At 38.3% G+C, this 19,711-nt stretch overlaps 2 protein-coding genes across 3 annotated transcripts in view; one reads left to right on the forward strand and one right to left on the reverse strand.

The window, feature by feature from the left end:
* Window positions 1-19,711, reverse strand: part of LOC110827353 (oxidoreductase-like domain-containing protein 1) — a 45,331-nt gene that overhangs the window by 22,424 nt on the left and 3,196 nt on the right. Inside the window, exon 2 of the mRNA XM_087359073.1 lies at window positions 8,055-8,129. Coding sequence (XP_087215199.1) covers window positions 8,055-8,129 — 75 coding nt within the window. The remainder of the gene's footprint in view (window positions 1-8,054; window positions 8,130-19,711) is intronic.
* LOC110827320 (sodium-independent sulfate anion transporter) overlaps window positions 1-19,711 on the forward strand; it is a 38,382-nt gene that overhangs the window by 9,145 nt on the left and 9,526 nt on the right. Inside the window, exons 1-6 of one of the 2 annotated variants that reach the window (XM_022058893.2) lie at window positions 3,853-3,997; window positions 12,763-12,957; window positions 15,602-15,840; window positions 17,527-17,731; window positions 18,155-18,375; window positions 19,532-19,703. In XM_022058893.2, the coding sequence (XP_021914585.2) occupies window positions 12,768-12,957; window positions 15,602-15,840; window positions 17,527-17,731; window positions 18,155-18,375; window positions 19,532-19,703 (1,027 nt within the window). In that variant the 5' untranslated portion in view covers window positions 3,853-3,997; window positions 12,763-12,767. Of the gene's footprint in view, window positions 1-3,852; window positions 3,998-12,762; window positions 12,958-15,601; window positions 15,841-17,526; window positions 17,732-18,154; window positions 18,376-19,531; window positions 19,704-19,711 lie in introns of those variants that run through there. The other variant, XM_087358880.1, reaches the window with a different exon arrangement.

A 19,711-nucleotide genomic window follows, 5' to 3' on the forward strand; every position in this document is an offset into this window, starting at 1 on the left:
GATTGAAGCAGGGGTGGATCGTTCATGTTAACCGTATTAGCCCGGTTAACACTTTGAATACAAATAATAAAACGTCTTGCTTTCGTATTCTGAACACTGGGGCGCAGCACAACGCTCACATCGAGCGGAAGCGTCAACTATCTGGCTAACGACGCCTGGCTGGCCGCAGCTCATTTCGATTATGCTGGTTCCAATGAATGGACTAAAAATGAACCACGAAAGATAACCAAAATTCTTTTTTCTTTATTTTTAAAAGTGTCAGCCGGGCTAACACGGCTAGCATGGTTAACACGAATGCTAAAATTTTAATCCCTATAATCACAACCGACTCAAACCAGATGATGACAAAAATTACTTTAATAAAATTTACACTTTTAATCTCATAAACCAAAAACACTCGATCTCAGATGAAGTGGTATTGGTAACGTTTCCACGTTAAATTTCTAACAAATACCGTATTTCAAAAAAGAACTGTAGAGTTCACGCCTATTTTCACGGAAATCTGTTAAGTATTTCAAAATTTGTCAGAGGGGAGACACGCACGGTCATGCGGTGAAGACACCACACGCCTTTCACCACAAGTCTAGGTATAAAAGAAGGAAAATGGGCTGTTGGTCCTACCGACAGATTGGTTAAGAATAATTTATATTGCGGTGACGTGAATGGGTGCGCTAGAGGCGGAAGAGTGGGAAACCCCCGACAAAATGTAACACTTTTACCACAAACAGGTAGCACTGAACGGAGTCATAGCGTGAGACAATTGCAAAAGTCCACAGGAACACGAATCGCGAGAGATGATTAATATCCTTAATAATATCTTAAGTGGTTTCTTTTTCTCTCTTTGTTCTTTCCACGCCTCCTTTCGTCTTTTCCTTCTCTGGCCCTCTTTCCTTATTTCATTAATATGACCAACACTTACAACACATGCGAGGTATTTGGCAATGCGACCAACGAACGACAGTGTTTGTCTTTTCTTTTCTTTTCTTTTCTTTTCAGCACCTGGTTGTTGGTCCCAACCCTCAATTTGGGGGCCTACCGCTTGTCGGCTGTTCGCGACCGCTTATTTAGTGCAATATTATTATAGACATTTTTGCAGATATTTACCACTGAACGTCGAAGTTTGTGTTCTCAACGAATTAGGATGTTGTGCCGTGTAATCTTGTAGAAATTGGCCGACGTTTCAGAGGTGTCTACTGCATCCACCATTAGGACGAAGATGTTGGAGGCAGCAAGTTCTTCTAAAATGTTGGACAATATCTACCAGAATACACGGAGCAAAACGCAGAAGTCATTAATCTTTAAACTCGCTGCCGTGAGAACCTAAAACCTCACTTAGGGAGATATTTATTTACTTAACTCTACCGTCTTTATCTTAAGCCCATATTTGATATTCCGTATATAAACAGAGATAAATGTACCGAAGACGCTCATAATGATGCCATAATTACGTGTTAATAAACAGACAAGCATTCAAAATACACTTGCAAAGTGTTCCTCAGTTACAATTTATATAATTTGAAGAAATTTGTGGAACGGAGGCATGTTTTTTTCACTTCGCCACCGCGTGCAGACTGTCTCTGGGGCCGGCCCAGAGTCCCATTCAATTGATATTCGGATCCTTTCCCGATAACGCGACAGAAGTGTCAGCTTTACCTTGCCTCCTGCCCAGTGGATGCAGTTCGTAAAGAAAGGCTGGATCATAATTTTGCGACCGTGTCCTACATACGCGTGGAGTTACAGCCCAGGGACATTTCTTTTTGAGATATGAGATTCTTACGGCGATAAAGATGTCTGAGCTTCAACGCTGTCTAGTCTTGTGGATAGATACCAACGTATCAGACGAACACAGACTAGTATCTCCGAAACATTGGTATCAACCTGCAAGTCCATACACCGTTACAGCCCAGAGTACCAACTTCGACACGCTTCATTCCTCCTACTCTGTCAAGGTTTCCAGGCTTTTTGTTTCTAAAATATAATTTAATTATTCCTGGACGCTTCAACCCGTAAAGCAGAGAGCTGTCAGGGTCGCTTACGTGAAGGGTCGGACGGTAGCAGTAACACGAAACAATGGCGTGGTAATTAAAACAAGATTTGTATCCAAGAAGCCGGTTGAGTTTATATATTTATACACAGGCAGAAAGATCAGTAAATTCACATTCTTTAGCGATCAGACAATTAAACACAAGTATTACGAGTAATTCCCATCGCATGCTTTTTACAATTTATATATTTATTAAAACACTTCTGGTTTGATAGGTTATATTACCGCGACGTTGTTTGAACCCAGACCCCTTTGTTTATATCATCAGGCCCAATGTAAACACTTATAAGTCTCTGTTGTTTAATACGAAATATTATCCTGCCATCTACGACTAGGTTTCAAACTGTGCCTGGTTATCAGGCGTTTATATCAAAATCTGTGATAACACTTAAGAGTCGAGTGTCGTCCTTCCTACAAAATAAAATCATGGCCAGAATCCCATTCCTCCAGATCAACACCTCTTGACAGTCCCCAACTTTACAAATGTACATTAAACAACAACAAAAATGAAAACGTGTCAGTAACAAATTGGTTGAGTTCATATTTTACGTTACCACGTAATAAAATTGTGAGAAAACTGTTAAGGATTGTAAACCTCTCATAAGAAATAATTTACTAAGAAAATAAGAACTACGAAGTTTTAAGCAATTACAATTAGGGTGATCGTTTCACAAACATAACATGAACTCCGTTTCTCCGCGTGTTTCAACTCCGAAATTATTCTGCCGACTTTATACGAAATTTTGTATTTAGGTCAAAACTAAAACTGTCAAGATAATTTCATTTTGTTGGGACCAATAAGATGCCAATGTTACACATATTTATTATTTATTTAGTGTTCTGTCTGACGACAGGTCCATATGAACAGGATCCTTCCATCCTTTTCTCGGACTGGGACCTGTTCATATACGTTCTTGGCAGATGATCCAGAAGTGGTTTGCCATTGCCTTCTTCTGTGTGTGAATGGAGTAATTGTTGGGATGCCACGGAGGAAAACTCCGTGTTGCCTAGACCACGGCCTTGCCCAACACAAGTTATAAATTCGGGCACCGCCGGGAATCGAACCCGAGACCCCAGGATTACAAGGCCAGCGTTCTAACCGCTAGACCACCGTGGCTATAATGTTACATATACTTTCTCAAAAACGTCTCTTCTTAGAGATCTTTTCAAGACATAAAATACACAGGATGTTCCGTAAGTCTGAAACCACATGCAATTTGTGTCTCCTTTATGACGCAGTTGCGAGTGATGGCACCGAGCAAAGAACCTGTGGTAGTAATTCTGTGGGGGTCGCAGTCAGCCATAAGCTGGGTGACCTGGTGGACATTAGCAGCTGCGTCAGGGGGCCTTGCAACCCAGAAGACAGCAAAATTCATGTTCTCCCACTGGAACAAACCTGGTCACTTCTGGTGGAGAATCGCATGAAATCTGTCACGCGCTTTGCTCAACCGTGACGTCTGTTGCTGAGGAAAAGAGGAGCACCAGGTGTCATTATTTCACTCCCCTCCACAGGCTCTGATCGCCCTCACAGCTAGCAGAAATCCCCTGCATACCGGATCTCCACAATTCGTTTTGCTTTCTGTAACTTGCTGGCCTTCGAAATGTCAGTTTCGGAAGTGCAAGCTTGTGTAGACTTGGGCACAAATTACGTTTAATGTAGCGTAGTCTACATCTCTCCCTCTGCCCGTCATCGCCACCCCAAGTATTAAGGTCAACACTGTGTTCTCCTGCTCTATCAGTGTATATTGTCGCATTATCATTTCCTTCTTTTCACCCATTGGCTGTAGTGCCACGAGAAAGAGAGAGAGAGAGAGAGAGAGAGAGAGAGAGAGAGAGACAGAGAAAGTGTTCGCGAAGAACACGGAGACACGAAGAGTGTTGGTCATTCAGTTCGCTGCTGATATTGGCGAGAGCTGAGACACAATTTGAGAAATTGGTTCACTTTGGAAAGAGGTAAGTCAGGACTGAGTGAAATCAAACTTACTGATATAATTTGATAACATCCAGCATTTTGTGCACGTATCTACTGGAATAACACGCGGAGAAATGATTGCAGCACAAGAAGAGTTTTTGAAGTCAAAGTAACGTTCAAGATACAAGTTTTCGGTTTAATTATGTGGGTTCTAGTGGAACCGACCACTACGCGGTAGATAATTAGCCATTAAAGTACACATTTATGATGACGGTCAGTGTTTTATCTCCAATAACACTCATACATAGTGCATACGTAAATATGTGTTATGTGCAAACACGCACAAACCTACAAATTTGTTCCGGATTTTAATGCATACAAGAGACCTTACCGTATGCCATATATATATAAATAATTAGCAAACGTTTCTTCGCACTTAATGGCGACAGAAGTTCGATTTGCTTTTCGTTTTATTGCATATAATTATAACAAAATCTTCAAAAATGTCGGAACGGCAGTAACAAACAACAATCTTGTGCAATAGTAAAGTTAACTAAGGAAAGAACACACAGTGCCTCCAGTATCACTTCTGCCCGTGTAACCACAACACTCGATTACAATTTCATTTACTGACTATATCTCTAACTAACTACGTTAGCTTTCATAGAATATATTTTCAAGGAACCCGAAATTTCACCCCCTGATGACAGAGGCAGAGACAGTCTTCGAAACGTTGGAAATTCATTATATCTGATACATTCACGGCGACTGGATGTTATAAAATGTTCTCGGGCGATTAGGCGTGTGAGAATGTAAGATTTTCATGACAGAGTACTGTACTTATAACAAGCATGTCATATTTGGATTATTGGTCAACATTGTCAACCACAATTCACTATGCTTATCGTGAACTGTTTTCCAAAATTATATGTACACCAATTTTGAAAGCTCTTTTCCTGATTGCCCGATTAATCTTCACATTAATTGACATTTCCATTAGGCTGAGAGTGGCTTAAGACAGCAAAAGCCGTGACCTGAGTTTCCAGTTTCACAACACAATACGTAAAATAAATTGTGTTTAATACTATCGTAAATCAAACAAAAATTAACATTGACTGATTATGGAGAAAGCAGATATACCTCTGAAACGTCAGTAAACTTCTACACGACGCAACAGTTCAGAAGATAGTCGGTCATCTTCAAATGTTGGCTCATGAGTCTTCGAGAATAGCTTTTGTAAAACTTAGTCCACATTTTTCAAAGATTTATTTTAAGTATAACATTATTTCTCATAGGGTAATTTTCTTAAAGCTATTAGAAACAAAAACCCCGACCAACAATAAGCCTATTGCTGCCATACAAACCACTATCACTCACCATCAGCATCGCCCTAACACCCGTACCACCACCAATTAGTAACAGCCATCACAGACACCACCACCTTCACCATCAAAGCAAGACATTACTGCTTGGATTGGACCTAGTTTCATGATTACATTCACTCAAGAATATAAATGCAGAAAAGTGTTCAATGGTGCACTGCGCGTGTGTAAAAATGCTAGCATGATGCTTAATAAATGCGATAAATGATCCCGATGAATGTATCTCTAACTGAAAAGAAGTTTTGGAAGACTTGGGTTTCTTTTGTCTTATTTAAGTTATTTTATTTATTTATTTTAGTGTTCTGTCTGACGACAGGTCCATATGAACAGGATCCTTCCATCCTTTTCTCGGACTGGGACCTGTTCATATACGTTCTTGGCAGATGATCCAGAAGTGGTTTGCCATTGCCTTCTTCTGTGTGTGAATGGAGTAATTGTTGGGATGCCACGGAGGAAAACTCCGTGTTGCCTAGACCACGGCCTTGCCCAACACAAGTTATAAATTCGGGCACCGCCGGGAATCGAACCAGAGACCCCCAGTATTACAAGGCCAGCGTTCTAATCGCTAGACCACCGTGAGATTTGAGGTTTTCATGGCGGTGGAGATGTAGGTGCCTTCTGGGATGCAACGCCGTGTGGACATGTAGATAAAAGCAAACGTTTCGGAGAAATATACTATCTCCATCTTCAGGGCTGTAGAGAGAGTGTTTTCCACACAGCGCTGCATTCCAGCCAAGGAGACCAAGTTTATGAGCGCATGTCTGTGCTTTGTCTGTAGTGGATTATATGTAACTTTATCACACTTAACTATGCATTACTTAATTGTATGGATATAGATAAGATAATGTACTTGATCTCAGGTTAAATTACAATTCATGTTTCGTAATTCACTTGCAAACTTTTTAAGCGTCTGATCGGAAAGTCTTCAATCGGAAGATCCGAAGTTCAAGCACTGGGATTATTGGCATTTCTTCTTACAGCTGTCTCGTCAGTATCAATATGGGACTTTTTCTTTATAAACTACAGATAATTAAGACCTCTCGACAAAGCAAAATCTCTAAGAGGAGAAAATTTATTACAAGTGAGGTTAAAGAAAGTGGATAATTGGGTCTTTCACTAGAACAGTTTATTTTCATCGCCCTAGACGTTTTGTGTGCAAATTGTACTCGCGGTTTTGATTATTATTATTTTAGATCCATGAAGTCGAAGCTAATTAAAACACAGATTTACGTAAAATTATAATAATTGTACCTGCCTCCGCGATATACAGATATCTGCCGCTGGAACATGTCTCTCATTTTAATGACAGCTGTCACCATAGAAACTAGTGTGATTGCACATGCTAGGCAAAAGAGACTGGAGTCAATTCCCTAAAGTTCAGGAAATCGATGCAGTTTACAGGATTCTTATAACTCCACGGAGCAGATTCCTTCTCGAAAAGCTAACAGTCGCCCAGTTTGTTAAGAAATCCCAAGAGTTTTATGAAACCAGAAGGTTCATTATCAGCTTCACACAGCCTAGTTACTATACAGAGCCAGTTGATACCCACAAATACTCACATTCTATTTTAGATAGCTTTTAATATTATCCTCCCATCTACTCCTAGCTCTCCCAAGTGGTCTCTTCCCTTCATATTTTCCGACTAAAACCGTACATAAATTTTTCATCTCTCACATGGGGCTTTATAAATACTCTAAACCTTTTGTCGCCGTCACAGTGGCCGCGCGGTCTGAGGCGTGGGCCTTGTGTCACTGGGACCGTGGGTTCGAATCCCACTCAAGGCATTTATGTTTGTCCGCGTCTCTCTGTATTCTGCTGTCCTGTAAATAGGTAGAGGCCTTGCGACGGGCTGATCACTCGTCCAAGGAGTCCTACCAACTGTCTAATAGATCAAAGCCAACGAAAGGCATCTAAAGTAAAGTGTTACTAATGCTTGGTAAATATAGCTACTTTACATAAAACTAAGTAACTAGAAATTGCCTCTTTTTAATCAAAAAGAACTTTCTTAATGTTACCAAAGAAGTAACTTAGTCGAAGTATGGTATATTATAAGACTTTTGCACGTGAGAACTCAAAATTACGAATTATAATTTACCGCAGTCTTATCGACGAAGTGGATCGCAGTTTTTGGCTGACAATCTGCTTCAGAGAAAGTTCTCTGTGATGATCGTAACATCCACACAGCACATGTTAACGGTGTATTTTTTCCCCGCAGAATGACACAAAAGAACCACATTTTCATGTAGAAAACGTCCGGCGAACACAGGCCATGAATTTGTTCCACCTGGCGTTATACACAGTCTTCGTTAAGAATCCCATTAGACCAGAAAATCTTAAAACGGTTCCATGAAACAATGAAGCTCCTTAATGATTCCCCTCTATTTCTACTAATTCCACAGAAAACACCTTGAATTTTTATTTCCGTCTTTTTGTGCAGTTCTGGGATGAACTGAAGACACCCACTTCCCTTCAAATGTTTTAGTGCATATGATGAGGCCAACAGCATTATAATAATATAATAATTATAGTAATTATACGATTCAGAGATCCGTTTCACTTACAAGTTCCGCTAGTACAGATTTCGTACTGGGCCCACTTTAAATTTCCCAGATAAGTTACAACCTCAAAAATTCGCACAGTCACCATACAGAAAAAAGAGTTTCATAAAAATATGTGTGTTTCATTATAATGCATCTCTATAAAGACTTTCACTTACATACTGTCTCCAATGATTCCTTCACTGTCAAACCAAAGAGAAAATGTAGACTCCCACAGCCTCCATCTTGTAATTCTAAAGAAAACAAAACAAAAACTTAAAAAAACATTAAAAAATCTGCATGTTTTTTTTCTAAAATCTATTGTCATATATAATTTATTACAATATATTAAATTATCATAGTACCGCTCAAATGTAAATTCGCAGAGCCGCCATGTTGTTACCAGTGGCTATACAACGGTAGAGTGGCCTTTAGAGGCATTATCTTCGTATTCATTTCTTGTATCATTGTATCGTAGTCGTTTTTCTACGTTTAAGAACATTATCAAGGAAAGATACGCTAATCCACAAACGCAACTGAACAATAAATTATTTCCAATGGAGTATAAATTATACCAGTGCATGTTGTAATTTGTCATTCTAACTCAATAGAACGGCTTATTAATCTGAATTTACATTTCATCGTCTGCAATAAACACCTTTAACCTTGATATAATGATGAGTGCATTCGAGAAAATAAATCCATCAGACAGTTCAGTTTGGGTTACAGCTGTAACCCCTTTCATCATCTCTCTCCCAATACACGCTGCTATACTTTAGGACTTGAACGCGTCCTTCTGAGAGGGCGTAAAATGTGTCAAGACCACACGGAGTTAATTATAATGACACAGATGAGTTAGGCCACAACACAGTTCCAACTTTCAGTCATATTTGTCTGTCACAGAAGACAGTCAAAGAAGTGTACTTCAGCGTGAGAACTCGCTGCTTCAATTCACAACCTAACGTCTGACTAAGTTCAGTCTGCGACAATCAATTTCGTGACTAATGAAACCGTATTTTAAATAACCCCATAATTAAAAAGAACTGCTAAATCTTTTGATTACTTTGAAAAGTTCTAGTGTTAGATAACAACACTGGCTGTTCAAAATAACATTCACGATAAAACCGAGAGAACATTAAATTTGTTAAACGCTTACTATTATTCACCACAACATTTAATGGGCCTATTTATTATCTAAGAATCTAAAAAAAAAAAAAAAAAAAAAACATTTTACCAGTTCTCTCTATGACCGTGACATTCTGTTTCTCATTTTAAGGAAAGGGGCGTGGATCTAGGCTATCTGAGAACAAGGCTCTGAAAATATTCGGACCTAAGAGTAAATACAATTAGGATGAATAAAAATACACGACAAAGATTTCTTAACACAACATAATTAGAGGATGAGGTGAACAGCGCACGTTACTTGAACGGGACACATGAGAAATTCGAACGTGTAAAAATTTCAATCGGAAAACCTAAAGAGAAGAAACTATTTTAAATAACTGCTGCATAGGCTATGTAGGATGATAATATTAAAATGAATCTTAAATACTATTTGTTCTATGGGGGAGGGGGGGGTGTTTCTTTAACAGCTGATTGCGTAATAACTCCTCGTAATGATTCTTCTCAACGGAGCTAGTAGAATTATGATCAGTTCATCTGAAGCAATGATTTCGTTTAGCTTGTGAAATGTGACAGGAATTACTGGTACTTTCTGAAGTAATAATAATAATAATTCAATTCTTTATTGAATTAATTGATTTACGTGTTCAACAGCCAAAAGCCATTACAAGAGTTGGCACGAGAAGGTGAAAACAAACAAAACGACAAAAAATTAACAATTGCAATTTCGTACTCCTTCCTTTTCCTTTGTATTTCCTTTCTGTCCCTTCACATCAACGTCTCCTCGCCTCCCTTTTTCCCCTTCCATGCTACCGCATTCCTCTTTTCAGTTCATACGTCACATCACATTGTCTGTTGTCTAAACAGACCACATTTCGTTCTTAACCATCTCACGTCAAACACGAAGATGTCTGTCTTCTGGGATATTATGCCGTGTAATCTGGTAGATATTAACTGACGTTTCAGAGGAGCTTACTGCCTCCATCATCATCATCATCATCGAAAGAGTGATTTCTTCCTTTCAGTTTTCTCTACCACAACTTTTTATGTATTACTCATCTCTTCCACGCGTTCTGCATATCCTATCAATTAGATCGCCATTGATTTAATAATTCAAATGATATCTGGTGAAAAACATGAAGCTGTTTCCTCTAGCAGCTTGATATTTCCTTTCACTGCTCAAAAGCATTTATTAACTAATTTAATATAAATGTACATGCCAGTTAATATGGAGTTCTGAAATAATTTTGTTCATATTTTGCCTCGAGTGCAAAATTTATAAACAAATTTATCTCTGACATGGCGGTGGCATTTTTTAAATAACAGTTAGTTATTTCACGTACGTAACAGAAGGAAACTAACGGCAGTGATTTACAACTCACGACCCAACCGCGAGATGACGATTGGTTTTAGGCCACTTTGTCAGCTGCATGTACATTCATCTTCGTCGTCGTTACTAACGCTTAATGTCGAAACGTGAACTCGGGTGTCATCCTGCAATTAGGCCTTCAACTGGCAGGGCCTGCTTACCAGTGACCAGATCCAAGGAACAGTCTTTTTTGAGCAGGTGTGTTGTGCAACCGTCAAGAACTTTGCCTATTCTTTACGAAACCTCAAGCTTCATCGTTGTTGTGTTCGCCTACACAAAACTACGACATTGAAAACCACCCCTAAGTTAGTTCAATGCACACAAGTCCACTTTAATATTATCGCCCCATCTACTTCTCCCATTTCTTCCCCTCCGTTCAGCTTTCCGGACCACATTTGTACGCACTTCTTGTTTATTCCACAATCAGCTAAATGCATAGCTCAGAGTCCTTGAAAAGCTAGCAAATCCAGAAATTCCTCGCATTTTATGGAAACCGAAATTTCATTGCCATGTATACAAGAGCCCCGCCACTGATCCCTATCCCGAGCCAGATTATTCTACTCCACGCCCCATTTCTTGCTGTGTTAGTCTGCGGGCAATATAGTCGGTGTTCGATTCCCGGCAAGAGATATTCCCCTAGATACCGAGTCCAGACACCCACCCACCCACAATATCCAATGGGTACCTTGTGGGCCTTCCTTGGGGATAAAACGGACTAGACGTGAAGCTAATCACTTGCTTCCATCTAATGCTGAAGTCAAGATAAAGCGGAATTATTAATCCACGTCTTTTTATCCTGGTGCTTAAAACTTAACAGAAATAATTCTACGTATATTGTTACCAAATTTTATTAGATATTTTGTGGTTTCAAAATTAATTTTCAGCCGTTTTTACACTTCCTTTATTTTGGCACACTTGCACGTACGCATCAGTGAACCACTTTCAGCCAATGCTTCGCATAAAACCGTGTATTTCGTTAACCTGCTTAATTATTTTGCCAATCTTCAAGTGGGGCGAGATTGTCAAAGCTGCATCAGTCGGCAGTCGTCACCCCAGGTCATGCCTGCTTGATGGAATCATGGCCAGATGTTTTAAACTAGCCTAAGCCTGATCAATGCTGTTAAATAAAAACATTTCGGAAAGGCATACGTGCAGAACCGAAAGGCTTCTTCCAGTCACGATACTTCTTCATTTTTTGTTAATTAACGACGTTGTCAGTATCTCAGGTTACATAAGAATCGTCGAATAATATAAGGTTAATGACTAATGAACTGAACTGACATTGAAGGAAAGTGTCGTGGCTTAATTTAAGGCACTAATTTACCATTAACTACATTTATAAAGACCATAAAAGTTCGATTTTAGCTTCGTGCAACTTTGGTCTAGGGGTTTAAAGTTTCACCAACATTTTTTGGTGTAGACCTTAATTTCAACCTTCATCGGCGTTTGAAAAGAAACATTCTTACACTGAGTCTGTACTACAGTCAGATATGATCTCCCTATTGTGCGTTAATTTGTGCACATGCAGTGAAATAAGTCGCGACGCCTAATACGAGAACGCGCCATACGAATAAAAAATCTCTTGGATCTAACCGCATTCCTACAGTTGTTACGTATCACTTGCCATCAATCGCTTCCTGTGCGAGGCATGATCTGGTTCTTATTGATTCATCTGTCCCGATGGCTGGCATAACAATTCCGACAATTGACAAATGGCATGCGAAAGTTGAGACTCGGTTGTCTAAGGTCACTGTATGCATACTGGAGAAACGAGATCACAATAAACGTAAATGCATTCATCTTTCCTATGACAACACAACACTATGTAGCTAGACGAGTTTATGATGCAAACATTTTCGACGTTGCATAAGCGCCAGGATCTTAACAAAACCATTTATGGAACATTACACTTTTACAGATGATTTATTCTCATTTTGAAGGAACTAAGTTTCAATTCGTTCATGTGTCGGTTACTAAAACGGAGGTAGATTTTCAAGATTTACAAAAGAGACAGCTCTCCTTCACCTCCGTCAGCGAGGAGGGCAATCTACATACAATGTGGGTGACCCATACTTGTAGTATTCCCACGTTATGAGGGAAATCGTCATCCTCAAGGTACTTTGCAAGATAGCCCTCGGGATTACCACTGAATGTGGTTTTCCTTCCTGGTGACGAGGTCTGCGGAAACTCGGCCAAAATCGTGGAGGTTTGACAGACAGAAATATTACAAATAAGAAAGGTAATTTGATAGCGCATGTAGTTGTGTCGACGCCAGTGACCAGATGTTCGGTTTGTAACGTAGACACGTGTTTTGTTATCGTGAGAAATGCAGTGCATCGCTGATTGGCTAGCGATTATTGGTTGGTATTATATATGTGCTGCCTAACCTCTGACAGGCAAAATGACCAAACGACGTACATCAATACATAAGATGGCGTCAGACGCGACAGGCTCTGCTTCGTTAACTGACGAGGAGGAAATGGCGACCTACTACATGATGGAGACGGATTACGACCAGCAACCGCCCAATGGAATCTCCCGTTACAATATGCAGAAAGGATACCCCATAGCAGGCAGTAGCCAGAGTATACGTAAGTAGTCTTCTGAGATGCAACTTTTGTTACGAGTTAAACCTCAAGAGATTGCAATATTTCACATTCTCAAAACCTGATTTGTTTTAATTGATTAACTTTATGGAACAGAGTACTTTGAGAACCTAACACTCACTATAAGTCTCCCTCTACATAGAGCAATAACGTTCTTCACCGTGGTAACAACAGCCCTTTGCTGTACGTTGTCTTGAACCACTTTATTTCTTTCGCATATTTTTAGTAATATCTTCGAATCTGTTCCTAGTTCTGCAAGGAGGTCCTCTCGTTTCAGGTTCTCTGACTAAAATTTTGTGTGCATTTCTCATCTCATAATGGATGTTACATTTTATACTCCTTGATCTGATCTCCCTAGTGTCACTGTTTGGTGAAAAGTGCAGATTATGAAGCTCCTCATAATGTAATTTTCTCCTGCCTCCTCTTACTTTTGCTTCCGAGTCTAAATTTTCTCCTCAGTGTACGATTTTACCTTAAGACAAGAGACCGAATCTCAAACCCACGCAAACAACATAAAATTGCAGTCCTGCGCATCTGAGTATAATTTTTAATAAAAGACGAAAATACAAAGATTATTAAATATATTTATTTGTACAGTCTACAGATAAATAAAACGTCTGACTACAATAAGCAACTTACCATGAAAATGGAAAGCCACAAACAGAACTACGGATCATTATAGTGTATTGCATCAAGTATCTAATAGTTTTTAAAATATTTCAAAATTGGTAAAAAACCTGAAGACGACGGTATTACCCGTCGAAACATGTCGTTTTAATAAAAGCGCTAAAAAATATAATGTAAAATCGTATTTACGATTAAGAGCGCTAATATAATATTTTACACAACAAATGTTTTAATATTATATATTTTTTACAACACCATTAAACTTCAAACGTTTGTGTATAGACTGTACAAATAAATATATTTAATCAAACACAAACATGACGCATATAAGATACAAAACAAAGATTATTAACCAAATGTTAACCATTTCTTTCACTCCTTCCTTTTAAAATCTTTCATTTCTGCAGATTGTGGAGTAACTTGTTCGTAAAACTATCAATCTAACGGGAATTTATCTACACATAACCACAACAGCAGAATAAACTGGAATGAAACTAAATGCCATTCGGTGAATTTAAGTCTCAGTCTATCTCATGCGATGAATGTAATATTAAATAAATCATGATTTTTGAGATGAGACTTCATGTTCTCCATCTTCTGGAGGCAGTACGTTCATCCGAAATGTTGACAAGCTGAGCGACTATCAGCTTCTTATGGATTCTTCGCCAAGGGTTTAGTTGGAGTAATAAAACACTTCCCAGTAACTGTATGTACCACCCGCTTTAGCAATCGGTAAATGCATTTTGCCTACAGAGCGTCGGTCTATGAATTTGTTTCGTGTAATCAGAGTTAACAGCGATTATTTCCCTAAACAACAATATTAACCGATTAATGTTTGTTGTCTTCTTTAAAGCAAAAAATAATTATTTTAATTTTATGTGGACGGGCTTCTGCTTCAACGAATTCTTACTTGTAAATTACTTCTAAGATGAAGTTCCATGTATGTTGCTATTTGTGAACGTACCTGAAAATGATTCCAGCTAGGAAGATTTTTAACGCACAAAATACATAAAAATGAATTAGGTTCCCCTGCTATTTCATAAAAGTGCACTATTTAAACGGGGTCTTTCTAACAGCGTAATGAAGGGAATTCCTTGACTGCCTGAGCAACTATCAGCTTGTAAAAAAGGGTTCTGCTGCTTCATGGAGTTAGCTGTATTAGTGGTATGAATGTGTGCCAGCAAATACATGTTATCGTTTGAATTTGTATTATTCAAATAATACTTTACAGTCGTCAAAATTAAATTACCTTATCTTCCATTAATTTAACAATGAGTCGATTATGATTTTCATACCAGAATAAACGAGAATTTTTTTCAAGAGGCGTTATCAGTTCCTCCAGGTTTCAGATAATCGCTCTCAGTTCCAACCACGGAAATTAATTTATCATGTAATCTGTGTATAGTACAAGACTACACTAGGATCACAATCCAGAACACCAAAGTCCGCTTTTTCGCTTCTCAAACCCCCAATCAGTTCGAATGTTACAATAATAACAGACACAGAATCCTCTCTCTCCCCTTAACAACCGATATCCATCTACATCTGCCTGTCCGAAACTACGTAACTAGATAACTTCATGTTGCTGAGTGCTTCTTGAGAAGCCAAACAATCCTTCAGCAAATCAAGAAATTCTCGGCCGTTTATGACGAAACCAAAGGTTTATTGCCGTGTTCCAAGAGCCTGCCACCAGCCCTCATCCTGGGTGAACCCCCCCCCCCCCCCCCCCCCCCCTCGAAGATGAAGGTCTTCTGGGATGTTGCGACGTGTAGTCTAGTATAAGTTTATCGACGATCGCCTTGATGATGGAGGCAGAAAGCATCTCTTTAACGTCGGTCAACTTCTACCAGACTACACGGCGCAACACTTAGAAATGCAGATAAAACTGTATGAAAGTACTATGACAAACTGGACATTTGCCAAAACCTCCACTTCTTGTATGCTGTGCTTTGGAAGTGATATTACAAGCGCAGACAATGTCATTTAAAACAATTTGTTTCAGTGGTGGGAAATCAAGATGGTATTCAAAGTCGTAGGCAGGAGTTGGTAAACTGGATACGTGAAAAGGCCAAGAAATCCTTCACAAAGAAAGTACTGTACAAACGTGTGCCAGTGCTCCTTTGGTTGCCAAAATACAATACACAGGACGCAATTGGTGACCTTGTGGCCGGCATCACCGTTGGGCTCACTGTTATTCCCCAGTCGCTCGCATATGCCAATGTTGCTGGCCTTCCCACTGAGGTTTGTATCATTCATCAGTTCTGTACAGTTGCTAACACTTTCTGTACAGAACTCAGATTATATATGACTCTTCTAACGATACGCCAAAAATTGTAGCCGATAATAAAGCTTCAAAATCTCTTCAAATTTGGTAAACATTACAGTATTGTATGCTCACTGGAGGATTAAATCAAGAATTATTTTGTATTTCTGTGAAACATTAGTCCAAATTTATGTTTCATGCAATATATTAGTATACCTGCCCATTGTAGACAAAACAAAAAATTGTTAGATAAATTTTAGTAAGAACTGTAATGCAATTAGAGGAATGAACCAATGCATATTGTCTGAAAACTGTCAAATTTGTTTCCAGCACAGCTCACATCACAAAACTGTACTCATAACACTACTTAAAATTGTTCATACACAAGGAATAAAAATAAACCCATCTTGCATGAAGTAACTTTAGCATTATTAATTAACTGTCAATTAATTTTATGCTCTTATACTCTAATGCAACCTTCTGTTGTCAAGACTTTATCTCCAGCCATCCTTCAGTATGTCTCACTCATATTAAAAGTGCTAAGCTTTCTTATTGTGAAAAGATAAAACAATTTGACACGAAGGATTAAAGAGCCATATTTTGAATGTGTCATATTTCACTTAAATGTCACAGAAAGATAGTAAAGTTAGTGGTCTAATTTATATCATAATAACTGACTGTACAAACTATTCCCCGCAGAGTTATGATTTAGATCGTAAAGCATTCAGGTGAATAAGGTGAAACAGTATGTCAAAACATCCTGAAATTAGAATATCATTGCTGATTACTTTTCAACCTTCCATGTGACAAACGAGATATCTCAATTAGAAATGTGAATGGTAGAATTTTTTCACAGTATCAGTGAAAATAAATTCTCTGACCACGTGTTGACAGCTGAAGTTATCTGAGAATTTTCTACCACTTAACGTACAAACACGCTGAAATATGTACACAGCAGAAAATCACAACAGGCATTTCGTTTCATAAATTAAACTTAGCACAGAAATGGTTAAAGGCCAAGGTGCTGAGGAGAAAATTCAGACCTCAGAAGATAAGCAATGGGAGGATGGAGAAAATTGCGTAACTTGGAGTTCCATTATTTATACTCTTCACATGATATTCTTTTAACAAATCAAGGAGGATTAGATGGGCGGGACATGTAGCACACATGACGGTAGAAATTATAAATGTATACACAATTTTTATTTAAAAGTCTGAAGGGAATTGACCACTCAGAAATGCTAGGTGTAGATGAAATGATAATATTAAGATAGATGTTGGGAAAATACAATGTGATGATGTGGACTGGATTGACCAGGCTTAGGATAGGGACCAGTGCTAGGCTCTTGTGAACATGGTCATTAACTATAATCTATAGCTTTTGCAAGCATTTTACTTTAAAGTGCCTTCAGGATATAATTTAATCATGTTACCACATAAGTTAATCTGCTATGTCCATACTCCATGTAGATGGTATGCCAAGATGTAAACAAGTCAGAAGTAAGATGTTGGCCACTTGCCTCTATCTGGTGCTGATGTCTGATAATTTTTGAGGGCGTCTTTGCCTTTGAGATATGCTTGTAAACAACTGTAATGCACTTTTATCTTCATTTCAGTAAATATCATAATTATCTTTGATGCATTTTGTTTTAATTCTGTTTCAGTATGGTTTGTATGGCTCGTTTCTGGGGTGCTTCCTGTACATTTTGTTTGGCAGCTGTAAAGATGTGCCTATGGGACCCACAGCCATTGTCTCACTACTGACATTCCAACAGGTTGGAAATCTTGGATCAAATGCTCATTACTATGCTATCCTACTCTGCTTTCTGTCTGGATGTATTGAGCTTCTAATGGGCATTCTTGGACTAGGTGAGTGTACAAACTTTGTTAACACAATGTAGGATTTGTAGCTTTCATTACTAAATGTAATGTAGTCTGGGTGCTCATCCATGTGAGAAAGGCATTGTAATCCAAAGTTTCAGATACTGTTTCTGCCTCCATCATCAACCCTGATGATGGAGGCAGAGAGAGAGTCTTCAAAATGTTGTATTAAAACACATAAATCACAGATATTTAAAAACACTGCCATTTGTGAGATCTAGGTTGCTATTCTAACAGTGTAGGAAGGCAAAAATAAAGGCACGTAACAAGTTTCCTACCATTATGTAATATAATAACAATGTGTTAGTGTTACTAAATTTGATTTTTCATCATTTAAGTTTCTATCATCCTAAGTTTTCAAATTTTTGCCTCCCTGTTAATCACTTCTTGTTGTTGATATTGTGTCTGCAGGGTTTGTAATAGACTTCATATCGGGCCCTGTTTCCTCGGGATTCACATCAGCAGCAGCCCTGATCATTGTGACATCACAGGTCAAAGATGTACTGGGTATAAATGCATCAGGAAACACTTTCATTGAAAACTGGATCAGTCTATTTAATGCAATGAAAGACACGCGAACCTGGGATACAGTCCTTGGGGTAGCCTGCATTGTAATTCTCTTCCTCATGAGGGTAAGAACGAATTACTATTTACATGTTTGTTGTGTTCATCTTTCCATAGCCCTGTTTACTGACTTGAAAATAATAACAGCACTTAACCTTACTATACATATCAAATCCTGTAATTTTCTGATAATTAAGAACAAAGTTTTGAATGTCAAGTAAAGACATGCACAAAGAAATAAAATATGAGAAGTTGTTAGTGTAAATTATTTGTTTAAGAAATTTATATATGGCACTGAAAATAAATTACTTATCACAAATACATTAATTTTATGTGCATAGATTCATGAAGTCAAATTTTGTAGCTGATGACCACTAAGAAGCAATAATGCACAGATGTACTCATTTTCAAATGTGTTGTTGTTGGGTCTTTTGTCCCCCCCCCCCCCCCCCCCCCCCCCGTTTCTACATATTATTGCCTTCAGGTTATGACATTGCAGTTTACAAACTCATTTTTGTGAAGTTAATCACACTGCATAATCAGAAATGAATTCTCCTTGCATTTTGTTAAATATTCACCATGCTGAAAAATGTTCCTAATGAATGCCATAGATCTTAACAAGCTTGATATTTCATCAAGTTTTATAAAGATCCATTTTTGAGAAATGCAATACATTTTCTTATTTGAACATAATGCTGTATATTATAAAGGCAGTTTTGGAAATATAAAATGTATTTAAGCTCTCAAGTATGTTCTATGCTGCAAACCCACTTAAGTTACATGACTTCTGTACTTTTGTGATGCAAATGATTCATACTCCATTATAATAGATCTCAAAAATATAAGCCTATATATAGTTCCATCCATACTTCCCTCACAGATAAGATTCAGGTCTTGTCTTACATCACTTGAGCCAACAATGCACCTTTTCATAATTTTTTTAGGAAACTAACATGGAAGAATCCTTTTTGTCAAGCTGACAGTCACTCAGATGCCCATGTTTTATTACAATGTTCACAAGAGCACACCACTAGACAAAATCCTGAACTGGATGAATGCATTCCACACCCTCTTTGTTTGAGGTACAGTTTAATATTATCCTCTCACTAGTTCCTCCAAATGTCTTTAAGCATTTCCTTAAAAAAAACTCAATCTGAACTTGAAAGATCATTGCACTCACTTATACTTCTCTAACTATTAAACAAGAACATATCTTCTTTTCAGCTACTGACCATGGTGAAAGTGGGACCTAAAGATGAGACGCAATTGACTTCAACTCACCGAGTTATAAACAAATCACTTTGGCTCATTGGTACATCCCGAAATGCAATCCTTGTAGTAACCTGTGGTTTTATTGGCTACCATTTTGAAAATACGGATGCAATTAAACTTACAGGTGAGTAT

This window comes from Zootermopsis nevadensis, unplaced genomic scaffold, assembly GCF_977971745.1.
Source record: "Zootermopsis nevadensis isolate Lab colony 2312 unplaced genomic scaffold, Znev_1.0 Znev_ptg000003l, whole genome shotgun sequence".
Taxonomy (NCBI): domain Eukaryota; kingdom Metazoa; phylum Arthropoda; class Insecta; order Blattodea; family Termopsidae; genus Zootermopsis; species Zootermopsis nevadensis.